This window comes from Vicugna pacos, chromosome 30 (assembly GCF_048564905.1).
Source record: "Vicugna pacos chromosome 30, VicPac4, whole genome shotgun sequence".
Taxonomy (NCBI): domain Eukaryota; kingdom Metazoa; phylum Chordata; class Mammalia; order Artiodactyla; family Camelidae; genus Vicugna; species Vicugna pacos.
Genome location: NC_133016.1, coordinates 6,277,748 through 6,296,105, shown reverse-complemented (window position 1 = coordinate 6,296,105; position 18,358 = coordinate 6,277,748). Strand labels below are relative to the sequence as shown.

Here is an 18,358-nt window from a genome sequence, read left to right as displayed (position 1 = left end):
CAAAAACATAATATCTGATAAAAGATGAGTATCCAAAATATAAAAAAAAAGTCTATTTAAAACTTTTTTATTAGACTTTGTCTTTTCATATGCTTGTTTGAGATCTGTTTATCTTTGGTGAGATGTCTGTTATCCATAGATCTTGGACCCATTTTTCATTGGGTTGTCTTCTTACTGTTGAATTTAAATAATTCTTGGTATATTTTAGGTGCAGTTGTTTATCAGACATATTTTGCAAATATTTTTTTCTCAGTCTGTGTCTTGTCTTCTCACTCTCCTGACATTGTCTATTCAGAGCAGAGGTTTTAAATTTTGATGACGTCTAACTTATCAATCATTTCTTTCCTGGATCATGCTTTTGGTGATGCATCTCAAAGTCATCATCAAACCCAAGGTCATCTTGATTTTCTCTTAGGCTACCTGCGTTCTACGAGCTTTATAGTTTTGTGCTTTACATTCAGGTCTGTGATTCATTCTGAGCTGATTTCTGTTAAGGATGTAGTGTCTGCATCTAGATTATTTATTTATTTATTTATTATTTTCATGTGGATCCCTCTTCCTGTACTAAAGTTTCGCACACATTTTGTTTCAAATTAGTTCTGGGACTCTTCACTAATTAAAGCAACTAAAATACATGTGACATTGTCCATTATTAAAACCAGTCATTGCTCTGTCAACTGCTGGTAAGAAGGAGTGAACTATCACTGAGCTGCCGTTAACTCTGGACGAGAGGGAAGTGTAGATGTTGACTTTGGAAGGGATTTCTCCAGTTCTTACTTTTGATTTCAAGACATGGTTAGAGGAAGAGTGTTAAAAGATCTAGGGGTGGGGGGTGATATCAATAATATACGCATTGCGTTTAGGTTTCAGTTGCCAGACTTTTGAATGTGAGTCAGAATCACCTCTCCTCCGAATTAATTTGCTAGTTGAGACGAAGCAAGGGTCAACCCCCGCCCCCAAATATATCACAACCAAACAAAAACATAAACAAAACCTTTGGTAGAGTGTAGTACAATGGATCCAGAATGTGGAGGTTGCTATTGCAAATGAATATGTTATACATCACTGGCTCTCTGCTACCCTGGTGTCTGGGGAATGAACTCAGGATTGGGATCAGAGACGAACTCTAGGTGAACCACGCCTTGGACTCTTTGCCCACCTTGAGAATTATTTCTAATCTCAGAACCCCACTTTCCTCATGTGTAGCACAAACAAACTTACAGGAGTATTGTAAAGATAGGAAAAACCTATATAGCTCTTTACCAGGAATATATTAGGTCCTCTGCAAAAGGATACCCGTCTCTCATTGCAAGGAAATAAGCTTCCTGCCTTTACCTCTTACTTCCAAAATCGCAGTGCTTGTCACGGGGTTTTATTATGACTGACTTGTCTAAAATGAAAATTCTAAATATTTGCAAATCTGTTCCTGGAACATCCACCTTGATCTCAGGTGACTTTTTGCTGGCCTGCAGAATGCCACATAGTGCGTCTTGTTGGCGTTTTTCTCAGTTGACAAGGTCCATTTACAAAATGATTGTTATCTTGGTAAAACATGATGAAAAATAATACACTGTTTCCTCCTGTCATTATTTGAATTGGCCGTTGATGTGTTTTGTTCTTTAGAAAAAAACCCTTATGACAAGAAATATTTGTGTTGAGTTTGAAAGTTTAATAACTTCCCCCTACTAAATAATTCCTACCTCAAAACACCGTAGGCTGTAGAAAATATTTTTCGTATCTTATAAATGAAAAATGGAGTCTCCCGGGATAAAAAGAATTGGTACTCAACTCTAGGTCATTTTACTGAAAATCCTCTCTTTACCTCCTTGTGTTCACCTATCACAAGATGCAATGCAGCTATGAAAACAGCAAAAGAGAGTTAAGAGTAAATGTACCGAGAAATTCTATTGATGTTCAGTAATGGTGAGTTAAATCTCTGGCTCTTCTAGGCTGCTATTTTAATGTCGCTTTGTGCCTAATTTAATTGAAATACAGAGAAGCTTTTTCCTAGAGTCTATTGCTAGGTACTTACTCCTTCCTCCAAGGGTCCTTACAAAACATTTACATAGAACGTGTCAGGTGACATGGTTCTGGTTTTGTAAAACTTACATTCTAGTTAGTATACACTCATTGCAACCTGTCATTGACATCCTTTGAGCAGTGTCAAGCAGTGACAATTGATGAAGACTGAGCTGGCAGATGAGTATGTTTAGAAATGGTCCAATCATTATGCCGCACGCCTTAAACTTATAAAGTGCTGTATGTCAGCTCTGTCTCCATAAACTGGAAGGAAGGAAGTAAATAAATAAATGCATAAATATACAAGTAAAAGAAATGACCCAATATTTATCCTTAGGAATAATTACGACATATTCACAAGGAACTCAAACAATTCTTATATGCGCTTTTAAGAACTGTTTGAGAACCAGTGTCTGCTTGTTTAACTTGCTTTCATACTTCACTCTCCCCAACTCCTAACACCTCATGATTGGGCTCTTGGCTCTTATATTCAAAACTACGTCCTGCTTCCCTTTACTGAGACATTCTTGCCTTGATTCTGCCCCCTGCCTTCTTAAGCTTCAGGTTTCAGCTTAAACATGGTTTCTTCCAGTAACCTCCTCTGATTGCCTGATGCACTGCAAGTCTTTCCCATAGCACCCGGCAGCTTTTCTCCTTTTTGAGTTGCTGCCCAATTTATACTTATATGTTTATTTTTATTTTGACTACAGTATATTCAGTGTCTGAAAGATACTCAATAAATACTCTTTAAATAGCTGAATAGCTGGACATGTATATATTTTCCCAATGTTTAATATGCATAAAATTGGAAGTCATTTAATCAATAAATATTTTAGTGTTTGCTTGGTTAGAATATACTTTTACATTAAAAAATTTTAGAAAGTATTTTTCAATACTGCCTGTATTGCATGCAATTCATTTAAGACTAGTACCCACTATTAGTTAAAATTCACAGTATATTAGAGTTAAAATTAAAATGTTTTAGGATTTTTTTCCTTGATCATTGGAAGCAAATCAATGGAATTCTATTTCAGTTTGATACAATCATTATTAGAATTGCTTACAGTAAACTCTGATAGCTTAAAATACTACCTGATCTTTCTTTCACCATTTTAACTTGCAGTTAATTGAATGGCTTTTAAGGTGGTACATTTTCATATGATTCTTGGAAAAGAATAATCTGACAGAAAATAATTTTATAAAATGAAAACAAAACCAAAACTGCTTATATTTATGATCCAATTTTCACAGAACCTTTACTTTTTTAATGTATGTTATATACCTAAATTTATCAGGTAATTGGTATGGCAACAAAAACCTTCAAACAGTAAATAATCACACATCATTATTTAAGCTTTGCTGTTATGCTATTAAAAGAATTCTTTCTTCAATCATTTTTTTAAGATTTAGAATTTATTCATTCAAACCATCTATTACATATTTAAAATCTTATTTCTACCTGTTATCTGTTATTAGGTATAAAATTGACTTCAGCAATTTCTTTTAAATGCCTACAGTTTTATAAAGACTTGACACAGCATCATATTTGTCCTTGACCAAAAATACATTTATTCTCCTAAAATTAATTTTTCATCGCAAAGTTGATGACTTTTTATTACAGCTTTATTATTTTCATTCTGATAAGTGATGTGCTATTAGTCAAAAAGTTTAAGCATTAATCTTAATAATTAAAGTAATGTCATGTTCTAAATTGGATTGTGAAATACTGTTTTCACCTCACATCCCAAATAGGCACCCCAAATGTCAAAACCACATCATCTAAAATTTGATCCCTTAGTTTATTATATTTAATTGATAAACAAGGTCTAGTGCCAAGAATGTAATTTTAGTTTCTTGTTTTTTAGAAGCTGGAGCCTCCCTTAGATTTGGGAACAGAACATTTTCTACAATAATAGCACAATTACATCCGTATGAAAAAGCAGTTTTTAGAATTTTTAAAATCAAAATTCATTTCCAATGATATTATCGAAGTCTATCTAATTTTCTTAATGCTGACTTCTCTTTTAGAACTTAAAATGTCAATAAAAATACTTTATAACAGTAAAATACTATTCAATACTTTGAATAGTACTTAAAACTAAATTAGCCATTAGGTTTTAAAACCAACTAATGTAAAAATAAGTAATTTCCAATTTTTATCTGTAACAAATAGTTTTACATAACTATCATGTTGTGTAGTTTAGGAAGCATTTTAAATGATTGGTCTTACTCAGTTCTTACAATAACTTGAATTTGGTGGGTTTGGTGTTCTCATTCTAATTTTTTTCAGAAAACTGAGGAACAGAAGGTGTATGTCTTGTCTAGAATCAACCAATAGTAAGTGACAGAACCAGAACTAGGTTCCACTAGTTTTTCTCCTGTGAAGAGTGGCTTCATTGGAGAGATTAATGCCACAAGTTACCTGGACATTTGGATATACATATGCCAAATAAAGGGAATAAACGTATATTTTTCCTGAAATTATATCACCACGGTGTTTCTTCTCTAAGTAGTACATTGCTATACAAAATGCTTTCCCATCAATTTAATTAATTTTACTTCTCACAGATCCTATCAGGTAAGAGAGTAAATTGTCCACATGAGGGAGGTGAAGTTACCTCCCTGAGCTTACCCAAAGAATCAATAGTGAAGTCAGGACTAGAATTCAGAGCTCAGGATGAGCAGTTAGAGCTATTAATCACGTCTACTTACAGCATCCAGAGCAAGGGGAAAATGGGAACAGGCAAATATAGTTCAACCTCACTTTAATAATAAGTGAACATTAAAACGTAAGAAGACTGCAGAAAATAAACGCATTTGTTATTGCCTCTTAAAAATCTAAATACAAAAAATGTTAACATAATAAAAATTGACCCAGGGAGATATTGAAATGACCCCAAATCTATTAAATCAAAACTTCTGGAGGCAAGTTTTGGTCATTACAAACATCTCTCTAAGAGAGTCTCATTTGCAGCCTTGGCTGGGAACGCTGGAAGGAAGGGAGAGGCGAGCGAGTTTTCTGTGAGGGGCCATATCTTAGGCCTTGCCAGTCGCACAGCCTCTGCCCCAACAGCTCAACTCTGCCGACATGGCGTGAAAACCGTCACAAGACATCTGTGAACAAGTGAGCATGGCTGTATTCCAATTCCACTTTATTTGTGGCACGGAATTTTGAATTTTATATAATGTTAGTTGTCTGAAATAGGATTCTTCTTTTGATTTTTTTATTCAGTCATTAGCGTGGGACCTACTAAAATCGATGGTCAGATTTGGTTCACTGGCCATGGTTTGCCAACCTCTATTCCCTGAAAATCAAATTGGCCATTCGCTCAGGTGAGTTGGGCTATATTGTATAGTACTTTAATCATGGCGTATATGATATTTTATGACATTCACTCGTCTTTATTTGCAGAGACTAGCATAGTGCCTGGAAGTTGAAAGGTACAGTAAGTAAGTGAATGAATGAACTATATCCATCCAACCAAAATTGCCCAAGAAATGATTTTGTGCCTTCTCAACTGAGACATGTTCATCAATTGAGTGCAGATTGTTGGCAAAATATCGTCAGTTTTTCACTTAACCTATTTACTTGACAAATCTAGGCTGTGTGGTTCTAGAGACAGTCAAATGACAGTCAAAGGAGGGCAGGTGTGTATTTATCCAGGGCACAGTCTGGTCTTAGGGCTTTTGTATTGTTCTCAACTTTTCAGATAAATAGAATTTCTTTTTAAAAATTGTATAAATGGACATATCCATGAACCTTTCTTAGCGGAGGCCTGTTCGCTGGGCGCCAGGCCTTTGCGCAACTACAGATGCTACACGCTGCTTTTCTGTGTTTTCTGTGTTTAGCTGGGGAGATTGCAGGCTGCGAATACATCAGAGTCGGACAAGAGGGAAACACTCGAAGCAGAAAGACGAGGACTGGAGAGAGAAAATAGAAGACTAAAGGTCCAGGTGAAAGAAATGGAAGAGCTCCTGGACAGAAAAAATAGACTAAGCGCAAACTCTCAAGGTCCTGATTTCAAGACATCACAAATTGAACTGCAGGAGAAAAACAAGGTATGAGTGTATTGCGGGCGGGCGCTCCTGGGAGCAAACGTTGCCACTTCCTGTGCGTTCCCTCCGTGGCGTCTCCTGGGTGCTGCCTTCGCTTCTGCGCCCCTCACATCTGAGTGTCTCCTGTTGTGCTGTCTAATATCTGACAGCATGATCTTTCCCGCTGTAATAAAGAGACATAAAAAACGCTGTTCATGCATAGGAAAGGAGAGTGTGATGAATTTTGTATGAAACTGTTAGAATATGACAATCTGATGGTTTCAAGCTTTTCCAGAACACGAAGGGATGGACTTTTGTGTTTTTGGTTTCCTGTTACAGTTTTGTCTTTGTGTTTTCTAAGCCATTGATCTTATTTACTTTCTTTTTTGTTTTTTAGAAAGGCATTAAGTTTTAATGCACATATTTATTTAATTACAGTTATGACCAATTCTATGATGAAAAATAGAGTGTTCTTTGATAGGAGGTAGAGGGGAGATCTGAGTCTGGGTGTGGTGTGGGTTTCAGGGAAGGCTTTCCAGAGAAAGTGACAATTGACCTTATTTTTGGTAAGTCTGTCTTTCCATTAGCTTGGGCAACGAGACAATAAGCATTTGTCAGCCGCTATGGTATCTGCGTAAACATTTAAATGTAGCTGGTTTTACTCCTCTTTGGTTTCTTTTCAGCCTCAGAAAAATTATTTTTGAGGCAATTAAGCACATTGTGTTACAAATAGCTTTTATAGGATACGGCAATAAATGTTAAAACTAGAATTAAATGCAAATTTTAACTTCGGGAAACTTAGGTTGTTTTGGAATTGTTTTATCCTGAAGTCAATAGACATAAATTACTGTTATCAGTGGGATTTTTTTTTGACAAATGGCTTTTAGATTTTTAAAATATTCTCTTAGTTGCAGCTATAATTTATGTGTGTGTCAATATAAACATATTCATCTTATTTCCATTTCTTCCATTAAACTATCTGTGTGGTATCTTAATGCACAATTCTATTTTTTCACTCAATTCCTTTAACAGTAAGTTAAAAATATTTCTGAAAAGTTTGTATTTTTGAGTCAGATAAGTAGTTAATACTCATATGAGCTCTAAAAGCTAAATAGGCAGAAAAATTGAATTCCATATCACTCTTCCCTATTCTTTGTGGCTCTAGGGATTTATTGCCAGTGCAAGATTAAATTGCATTAGTGTCTCATGACTTGGCAATGCAAATATCTAAAGTTAAATGTTATAGTGAGTGATCATAATTTTCTATTATATGGATTCATAAACCATCCATAATGGCTTCTAGTTCTGACATATACACAAATAATAAATCTATAGAGAATTTTTTGCAGATTGCTACTTGTGAAAGCACAGAACTCTTTCAGTTACGGAACAAGTTGTGATCATCAAAATATCTGTTTCTCTTTGATTCACTTGAAAAGATCAAGCATTTATTTATATTATACTGTGTTCAGTCACTGCTGTAGCTGCTGGTGATGTGAAAGACGAATGAAGTCATTATCCCTGCCCAGCACGGGCTTAGAGTCTGTCTAGGTAGATGAACACGGAAGTTGTTATCAATAATACGTTGCGATGATTGCTAAGAATAAAGTGGAATAAGAACACAGATGAAAGAGTAATTTACTCTATTCCATTCTGATGACTTTCTAGTCACATCAAACTGTTGTTATGGCATAAAGTATGTCAGTTAGGAGACACGAGGGCTGATTGGTGGCTGTTTGGAGCCGGCATATGTCAGTTGGCCTGTCCTGTGAACATGGCAAGTTTTGACCTGGGCTCTTTGGGACCAATGCAGTTCTTTTGCCTAGAACTAGACAGAACTTGAGAACTGGGAGATTAAGGTCTGAACGCTGAGTGTGCTCATCAATCAGAAGAATGCTCCTTAAGTGTACATGCTTTCAATGGCAGGGAGGAGGTGCAAGTGACCTTTTACCCTCTTCATTAAGAATTCAGACCCACTACGTGAACCAAAATAATTAGACTATGTATCATGGAGGAGCTGCAGGTCAAAATCCTTAAGGCCACAGAGATCCCCACAGACCAAAATATCAAGATTCAGATGTCCCCAAATGCAGACTGAATCAAAGCTGCATATAGAACATGCCAAGCTCCAGGGAATAGTGTGGATATTATTGTAACACAAAGCCGAATTGTAGTTTTAAAATTATTTCAATAAAAACTAATCTATATGTATAAAAATTATGTGTATAAGTACCACATAGGAGTAACAAGTAACAGGCATATAATTACCATTTAGAAGTACCGGATATCTGTATGCATAAAATTACTACATGCGAGGCAGGCCAGAGAAACAGGTGCTGGCAGGGAAGAGACACGACTGTAAACACCACTGATCATCAGCCTCCAGAAGAGATGTGACGTGTCTTACCACGTTATTTTTAGCAAGTATTTGTGGCAGACACAAGTCTATCTGCTGCTTATAGAAATCTCCACATCGGTTCATTTTGCTAATGAATTGACTGATTGTTTCTTGAGTTTTAACAATCTCCTTATTTAATGAAATTTTTTATAAATTCCTGGGGGAGGACTTTTACACAGTGTTTTTGGCTTTAGCATAACAGGGAATGCATTTTCAAAGAAAATGCCTTTCAATTTTAAATTGCACTATTAACTTAAAGACAAAGATTCTTCTTCACACGAGTGATTCCATCACATAAATCTCTGGTAGTTGCTTTTACAGCTTATGCTTAAGGCTGTGTGTGCTTCAATCTTTTACAATTAAAAAAAAATAGCGCTACCCCTGAATTTTTAATGGATTGATTGGCATATTACCACTATAAATGTAGCAATTTATTTTTAAACCATAAACCACTGCCATAGACTTTGCTAGAACAGCTTCAACATGTGGATCTTTTGGTTTGTTGTTGCTTTGGATAGTGGTGGCACCGTTCCGTGATGTTAGTATAATCAGAACAACTGACGTCTGGTGATGGACTTCTGCGGCAGTATTCAGTCCTCTTCCCAGAATGAAGCTGCATTTTAAATTGACGGCAGAGATGCTTGAGAATAGCTTTGGAAAATGAAAAGGAATCAGTGTATGGTTTAAGAGGAGAGCAATGGAGCTGCATCTGAAACTCTGACTTCACGGCCAGTAGTTAGTTATACTGGTGACGTGCAATTGTTAGTCTGTGCATCTCCACCCAACGTTAAAAAATCCGCTTATGCTCATTAATATGCAGAAACATACATGTTGGGATCAGTAATGCAATTTCATATTTTTAAAAACATCTTCAGTGCATTCCGCAAATTTGAATTCAGTTACCTAAAATGTTTGTTGAAAAATGTTCTTCTTTTTCTTTCACATGATCAATGTCACTAAAAATTTGAAGTGTATTAAAAGTTATGGTGATAGCTGCTGTGGGGTGTTCATGACACACTGTGGTCTGGAAAGAAATGACTAATACATTATTTTTAGCTCATACTTTTTGAGTTTCCACCATATGATGGCTTATTGTATATTTTAAAGTAGTGAAAAAGCATCTCTATGTCTCTGATTCTTTCTGATCTGGTGGGTCTGGGGTGAGGCCTGAGATTCTGCATTTCTGTGAAGCATTCAGGGGATGCAGATACTGCTGTTCCACAGACCACACTCGAGAGGAGTGAGGACCCGGTCTACAGTAGTTACTCATGCTTTCTCTGCACCCTTGTAGCCAGTCACCCTCTTGGGATTCAATTCTACTACCAGAGTTATTTTTCCTCCTTGCTTACTTTCCTCTACTCGCTCTCAGTATATAGTCCCTGAACTTCTTGTTGCTTTCTCCTACCACAGGACCTTTGCATAGAATTCTCACTCTAGGTAGAACACCCTAATTTCCTATGTAGATTTATTCCATCACCAGATTTCTCTGAGATTATCAAGCTTACACACCTGTCAGTTAAGCCAACAGTGAACTTAGGGAGATGTGTGCATTTAGGCAACTCTACAACTGTGCAGAGATGGGAAATTCAAAGGGCAGCACATCTTCCTGGTCTCTCTCAGTCTTAAAACATTATATTGGCCAGTGCTTTGAGCCAGTTTCTCCCTTTGACAACATCTAGATACATTCAGGCCCTTTCCCTAAATACAAAATAAATAGTTACATTAAATAACTGTGTTCATCTGAACAGGATACACCTGAAGTGCAGCTGGCACCATGCTTCACGGGGCAGCATACAGTGTTTCTGACCCCAGTGCTCTCCAACAGCTGCAGCCTGTGTACCTGTGTGAAGACCTGCTCTGGGTTCAGGTTCCAGCAGCCCTCCTTGTTCGAATTGCTAGTCTGCACCCCCCACCACAACCCTCGCCACCTGCCATCTGCTTTCTTAAGTCATTATAATTCTTCAGGTATTAACTACATTCTGCTTCCTCTGGAAAGCCTTTTCTGGTCTTCCTGACTAGATCAGATCTCTCTTGCAGTTTTTGTAATTGTTTTATTTAATAGGAAGATGAAATGAGTGAATTTAAAAAAGAAAGAATGAAGGAATTTGTAGTATGTACAGTAGGTTGTCTGTTTGAAACATAGTCCTGGAGATTTAAGGGCAGATGAGCTTTCTATAAATTTGCAGTAAGAGAAAGAAAGCTAGACTCTAAAAATCAGTATGAACAGACATCTCATATTCATTATGAGAAGTGGGAGCATGCCTATGAGGCACAGAGGAAAGGGAGGTTTGGGAAAAGAATGTAATCTTGGGGCTAAAAAAAGAACATCTTCCCCAAGGGCTTAGTGAAAAGAAAAAGATAAAAATAAACAACTGTAAATACTTCCCTAATTGTAACCCCTTTCTTACCTCTCCCATTCCTCCTTTTGTTCACTTCTTTGAACTTCAGGACAGAGGATAAAGGAAGAGAACACAAATGAGAGGAAAGGAAATGAAAACTGGGATTTGTGCTCACCATAAAGTGATCAAACATAACAAATAACCAAGGATGGAACAAACACGTATGACCTAATACCTACCAAAATATGTCCTGATTTTGCTGTAGTGGGGAAAGTAGAATTACAAGTCCCAATGATTTTTGAAAATGTGGTATCTACCCTATGAATGCTGATTTGCTTTCTTCGGTGTATGGGGCAGATTCCTGTGCCTCCAAGGCCTTGATTCTGTTGATATGCAGTGTATATATTTTTCCACTGCAAACAATACTGTTTCAAGTGAGAGGGTTTTGGAAAAAGCAGTCAGTGGTCTACTGAGCAAAGCCCCCTGGGCGCGTCGACGTGGCGCTCACGAAGCACTTGGGGAGCTTGTTTTCTCAAGTCATTCTGGCACCTGATTCCCTTCATTCAGGTCACCTAGTGGGTCATTCTCAGAAAGTTAATGTGACAGAGTAGTAATTGATGTGTCTCAGGAAAATGATGAATTAATCTGAAAGTGGAAAGGCCATCAAAGTCAATTCCTAAAGAATTTACTTTACTGACGGTGTCCACTCCTTGAATAGGAATGACATTTTATTTATTCTGGTTAGTAACTTTGTCTTCAAAAATATTTTAATTTCTTTTCAGTGGGGTAGCAGGCAAACCTATGGATCTGGTAGCTTTTTCCCATTCATTAGTGTTCCTGCAAGGTGTTCTTCTACTTGTAAAATTTATTGAATAATTTACAAATAAACAATAATTGTATCTATTCTTTTACTGTTGTAAAATGGTAATAGTAAAAATTTAGAATTCTATAATTTGGGGTTATTAGACAGGGTGATTTTATGTTTTTCCCCAACTGTTCTTACATAGCTTTGCTCTCTGAGATACACTAGGAATTTCCATTTTTAATATAGTGATTAGTAAAAACTTATACTGTACTTTTAGACACATGAAAAAATAACCCTTTTTTATAAATGAAACATTTTGTTTATAAAAATAAGAATAATTTTGAAGAATGTCTTGCTTGTAGCAAAACACTAGGCTTCACACAAGATGTTCTTCAAAGTAAGTTGTTTATTTCATGAAACTTAGAAACACATCATGGTTTTGTACAAACTTTAACAAAGGTGGATGGGATTGTGTGGGTTGAGCAGAACAACATCCTTTTGCCCAAGAATTTCTAAAGTTAACAGAGATAAGACACGTAAGTACCATTCACTGATGTCATAAGGAAGGTATGTACTCAAAGTTCCCCACTGAATTGAAATAAATCAATATGCTGCAAAATAGGGTGACGTTTACTTTAATATTAACCTCCTTTCTCTCTTCTCTCACACACACACACATACACACACACAATGAATTGATTTCTACAAATTTAATTCTAAAATAATACTATTTTTCTTCCTGTTTTATGATTCTCCACTGGAGCAACGTTACACAAATAAGATTTGTATGCATGAAGCTTTATTTCTAGGCATAAATTATTGCTGGATGGAGTTTCACTTTCTCTTACTAAAACCCTGAATGCTGTCGTGTCTTGTTAAATTAAAAAGATGAATATTAAATCCCAGCTCCTACTATAGTGTTTGGCACATCCTCATAATCAAATTAATAATTAAATGTACGTGTTCATGCTTTGATTTTCATTACTTAAACCGCATTGTACATTTTGATTTATGGTTCAGTCTTATGCTCTCCCTTTTATTCTGTTACAAGGCAAATGTTAGAGAGCAAGAAGCTCTGTAGGGTTTTTGGAGGCTTATCTTTTAAAATCTCCTTCACGTGTATCAGATAAAGGATATTTTATCCCATTGCCAATTAAAACAAAGATGCAAATTTTGACACTTCAGGTCACTTATACTTAACAGAACTAGAACTTCATGAAATATTTTAAATTATGATATTCAGATATGAAATGATATTTCATTTTGTATTTGATACGACTAGCATGCTGCTAATAATTCACTATATAATTAGAAAATGACTGGCAGCGCCCCAGGTGTCATCAGTTGATTTATATTAGCTTGATTTAAAGCAGCGATAAAAATATTTAGCTTCTTATTTAAAATGACAAGACTCTGATTATATTTCTTTAAAATTAAAATTTTAAATAAAACTGAAAGATTAGTGAAAAACTCAGATAACTTTAATAGATCTGAGACACTCACTCTTTTTTTTCCCCTTTATTTTTCTTAAAATGAAATCACATTACCTAAAATGAACCGTTTTAAATTGAGTAACTTAGTGGCATTTAACACATTCAGAATGTTGTACAACCACCTCTAACCTGTCCAAAATATTTTCATCATCCCCAAAGCAAATCCAGTAAATAGTAGATAGTAACTTCTCATCCTGCCCCCTCCCGAGGCCCCAGCAACCACAAGTCTGCTTCCTGTCTCCATGGATTTACCTGTTCTGGCTATTTCATATAAATGGAATCATACAGCAAGTAACCTTTCGTGCCTGGCTTCCTTAACGTAACATAGGGTTTTCAGGGTCTATGCACATTGCAGTGAGCGTCAAAACTTTATTCCTTTGTTGGCTGAATAGCATTGATGCATTTGTTCATCCATTCATATGCTGATGGACATTTAGCTTGTTTCCATCTTTTGGCTCTTTTGAACAGTGCCATTTTAAACATGTATGTGTATGTATTTATTTGGGTACCTGTTTTCAATTCTTTTAGGTATATATCTAGAATTTCTGGGTCAAATGATAATTCTATGTATAGCTTTTGGAAGGACCAACTTTTTTTTTTTTTTTACGTTGACTAAACCATTTCTTTTCCAACACAATGTATGAGAATTCCTATTTCTCCATATCCTCAGCAACACTTGTTCTCTCAGGTTTTTTTTCTTTATCTTAAAAATTATACCCATCCTAGTGGGTGTGAGGTGGTATATCATATTGTGGTTTTGATTTGCATTTCCCTCGTGACTGATTATGCTGAAAAATCTTCTGTGTGCTCTTGGCTACTTGTGTGTCTTCTTCAGAGAAATGTGTGTTCAAGCCCAAAGCCCATTTTTTAAAGGGTTGTTTGCCTTTTTGTTGTTGAGTTATGAGAGCTCTTTGCATATTCTGGGTACTAAACCCTTCTCAGGTTTACGATTTGCAAACATTTTCTACCAGTCTTTAGGTTGTCTTTGCGTTTTCTTGGTAATGTCTTCTGGTGCATGCAATTTTTAATTTTGACAAATTCCAATTTATTTTCTCTTTTGTTGTTCATGATTTTAAGGTGTCATTGCTACGAATCCAACTGCTAAATCCAACTTTATGAAGATCTACTTCTATGTTTTCTCCTAAGACTTCTGTAATTTTACCTGTTGTATTTAGATCATTGATCCGATTTGAGTTAATTTTTGTATATAGTTGAAAGATAGGAGTCCAGCTTCTTTATATTACAGATGAATTTCCAGTTGCCTCAGCACCACTTGTTGAAGAGACTACTTTTTTCCATAATGAATGGTCTTATCACCTTTGTTGAAAATCAGCTGTTAATAGATGTATGGGTTTATTTTCTGGACTCCCCAGTCTGTCCCATTGGTCTACATGTTTATCATTCTGCCAGAGAATTCACCTACCTTTTCGAAATCAGGAAACATGGGTCCTCTAACTTTGTTCCTCTTTTTCTGTATCATTTTGGACATTCAGGGCCAACCGAAATTCCTTATGAATGTGAGGATCAGCTTTTCCATTTCTGCAAAAACTGCCATAAGGATTTTGATAGGGATTCTGTGGAATCTATAGATGACTTTTGGGAACACTGAGATTTGCTGAGTTTGTGTTTCTCCAAAACTCAGACGTTAAAACCTGTGTGATGGCGTTTGGAGGTGAGGCCTCCAGGAGGTGCCTAGGTCTGAGGGCAGAGCCGTCAAGAACAGTTAGTGCCTTTATGAAAGAGGCTCCAGAGAGCATGCTGCATTATTATTCAATGAAAGTGGTAACTGCTAAAGGTGTGACTCAACTCACATATAACAGGACAATAGGACCAGAGGTTAAAGAATGAAAGAATGAAACTCGAATCCTGGATCCACACTCAACATTAGAGTGATTTTGGCCGACCACTCCTTGTGCTTTACTTTTTAATTTTTAAAAGAAGAATTTGGTTAAACCGTTGAGATTCTTCCAGCACCAAAATTCCACGATCCTATTATATTTTCCAAAATTTAGTTACTGGTTTAAATGAAGACACTAATTTGGGTTCATGAGGACACTAATATTTCTTTGGAATTTCAGTCTATTTTCACTAAAATAGCTGTTGCCTCCTGGTCCAGCTTACTGCACTCTCTCCACTTGCTGGAGTTATTTCTTTTTAATTCACACAGTTACATTTAATATGGTTGCTGGCATAACTGAGGGATTTCTCATTTCATATTTCTCTCTTACTGGCCATCACTTTGTTTCCCTATCATTTTATTATGCTTAATTTAATGGTATTTAAATCTCCACAGCATTTGGCAGCCTTTCTAGTTCTGTCTAAATTCTAGGCAAATAGAGGAGAGGAAGCATCAATACGTCAGGAGCTAACAAGAATCGTCTCTGCTTTTTCACCAATGTTGATTTAATTTTCCATCGCATGATTTCTCGTTTTTCTTTTGTGAACATGGCTCTATTTTAGTGCAAAGTGAATAGGAAATCAAACAAGAAATAATAATTACAAATCACCTTCATCTTTCCCATTCAGCTTCTTTTCCATTATTCTGAAAGCATCTTACTCCACGTATGTGTGGTAGAAATTACATGGTGAAATGAAGGAATTTAAAAATAGATTAGATGTTCTGATCTCCTAGAGCAGTGTTTCTTAAAGTTGGATCCTGGTCCTCTCTGTGCCCAATAGGGTGCTGTCTGAAAATAAAATTTCTGAATTAGTAGGCATGTAACTTGGGAACCAGGAATGTATATATTTTAAAATAAGTAACTAGGTGATTTTTATGTGCACTGAAATTTGAAAAACCACAAGTTAACATCAGTGTTCCCAGAATACTTTATAATATGTTTGCGATAACTGTAAATGACTTCAGGTGGTTTCTGATTTGGCATTATTGAAGGGTGTGGGTGGTGCCTAACTCTGGGGAGGACAGGGCTTAGGATAAACATCTTTTGTTAACGGTAATTTTTAATCATTTATTTTCCAGGATGTTTAATATCAGAAATGAAATTTATTTTCCAATCTTCTGCACTAGCCATTCTTATCACACTGAAAGCAGGATGGTGTCTGTTTTAGTGGCATGTCCTTGGCAGTGTGGGGGATGAGTGGAGAAATGTGAGAGGTCTCTGCCAAGGTGAGGCAGGTGGGAGGGGCAGTAACATATGGAGAAATAATTAGCTGGCTGAGTCTGTATTACGAGAATAATTTTACCTAAAGCCAGTTAAAATTAATTATCCTACTTTAAGCCAGATAGAATTAATTCAGTTTCTCCCCCCAAAACTGTTTATTTGGCACCATTTGGGGGCAATGTAGCTGGAAAGTTTTTACCCATACTAATGAGCATCTTATAATTAGTGTTATGTCCTTTGGCTCTAAATACAATACAGGAAAAAAGAAGGAAAATTTGGATCTTACAAATTTTTAAAACCCAAACGTGTCCTTCCCTCCATTAAAACTTATCTGAGTTTTAATGTTTTCTGGTCTTTATGTTTGAATGAGTCACTGCTTATTAGCCTAACTTGTAATGTATGAGAAATGTCTCTTTCATTTCCTTCTTATTAGATTTGTCTTATCCACTTTTTGCTTATTAATAAGTAATCTATTTTAAGAAAAAATCAATTTCAGTGCACTTTTAGTTTTAATAGTCATAAAGGAAGTATAAAGGAAGAATTTTTTTCAAAATGAGTTAAACAGATTTTCAGTTTTTTCTGTGATGTAGGCAGTATGAGCTTTCACAGGTAGTAATCCATCTCACTACTTATTTCATGTATTTGTAACATATAATTTATGAAGAATAAAAGAAGAATATTAAGACAGAATTTTTATAAAAGGTTCAAATTGTCTTATCTAGTAAAATAAGTTTCATTTAAAGTCATGTAGCATCCATTGGTTTGTTTTCTATGTCTTAAATCTGTTTCTGTTTTGTAAATAAGTTCATTTGAGTCATTTTTTAGATTCTACATACAAGTGATATCATATAGTATTTTCCTTTCTCTTTCTGGCTTACTTCACTTAGTATGACAATCTCCAGATTCACTCATGTTGCTGTAAATGGCATGATTTCATTCTTTTTTATGGCTGAGTAGTATTCCGTGGAGATTATGGGGCTGGTATGGAGGGATAAATCGGGAGTCTGGGATTTGCAGATACTATCTACTATATATAAAATAGATAACAACAAGGTTCTACTGTATAACACAGGGAAATATATTCAGTATCTTACAATAACCTATAATGAAAAAGAATATGAAAGGGAATATAACTTCAGTGTTTGTTGTGGTAAATTTTGCATTTATCCCTGCACTGTTTTAGAACAAGGTCTTAATTACCAAGATGATTATGTTTCAAAATGTAGTTGAATTTTGGCAAGAATCTGAATGATGCTGTGTCCTGAGGAATGATATTATTAGACATTTAAAAGGCCACCAGTTCTTCTTGTAAGTACTGTAGAAAGAAAAGCAAAATAATAATAATAATAGTAAAATCTCTACTCGCACGGATGTTGCCCTGTGGTGAGCAGTAGAGATAACGACATATGATATGTAGATAAGTGTGTATTCTTTGTGAGGAAGAACCTCAACATTATGTAGGGTAGCCAGACAGTAACAAAATTCCAAAGAAGGCTGCCTCCCTTTTCTAGGGTTGTCATAACAAATCATCCCAAACCTGACGTTTGTAAGCATCAGGAATTTATTCTCTCATAGTTCTAGAGGCTAGAAGTTCGAAGTGAAGGTTTTGACCAAGTGGGACCCATGTCAGACTTCTGACCTCTAGAATAATAAAGATACTAAATTTGTGTTGTTTAAACCTCCAAGTGTGTTACAATTTGTTACAGCAACAACGGGGAACTAATGCCATGCTAACTAACACTCTGCACTCAGATTTGAGTTCTGACAGGGGCTGGGGTCAGTGCCAACCAACCTGTCTCATATGTCAGTTGTTTAGTCCTGTTATCAATAGACTTCCAGGAGGCAGGATGAGGCCAACCAGCAGCGGTGACCTCAGCCATGCATGCCAGGCTCCCCCTCCACCTACTGAATCAGCCCCAGAGGGCACGAGTGGGTCTTATTTCAGATAAGCATTTAACCATTTTTATCACAGCATCATTACAGCCCAATAGTGGTGTTAATCCAGACACAACAGAAGTGCCGGCCCCCCCACACCTCCTTCTTGTTTGGCCAGGACGTAGCTTCAGGGCTAATCATTACAACTCGTACAAGAGCTGCTGATCTTTCAGGGCTTGTGCCATCTCACTGGGGACACAGGTTACTTCAGTCTG

The 18,358-nt window shown here is 36.2% G+C and overlaps 1 protein-coding gene across 2 annotated transcripts in view; it reads left to right on the top strand.

Annotated features, from left to right (window-relative positions):
• Window positions 1–18,358, top strand: part of CCDC102B (coiled-coil domain containing 102B) — a 184,475-nt gene that overhangs the window by 74,557 nt on the left and 91,560 nt on the right. For both annotated transcript variants that reach the window (XM_072952139.1, XM_072952138.1), the window contains exon 6: window positions 5,869–6,078. In XM_072952139.1, coding sequence (XP_072808240.1) covers window positions 5,869–6,078 — 210 coding nt within the window. The remainder of the gene's footprint in view (window positions 1–5,868; window positions 6,079–18,358) is intronic.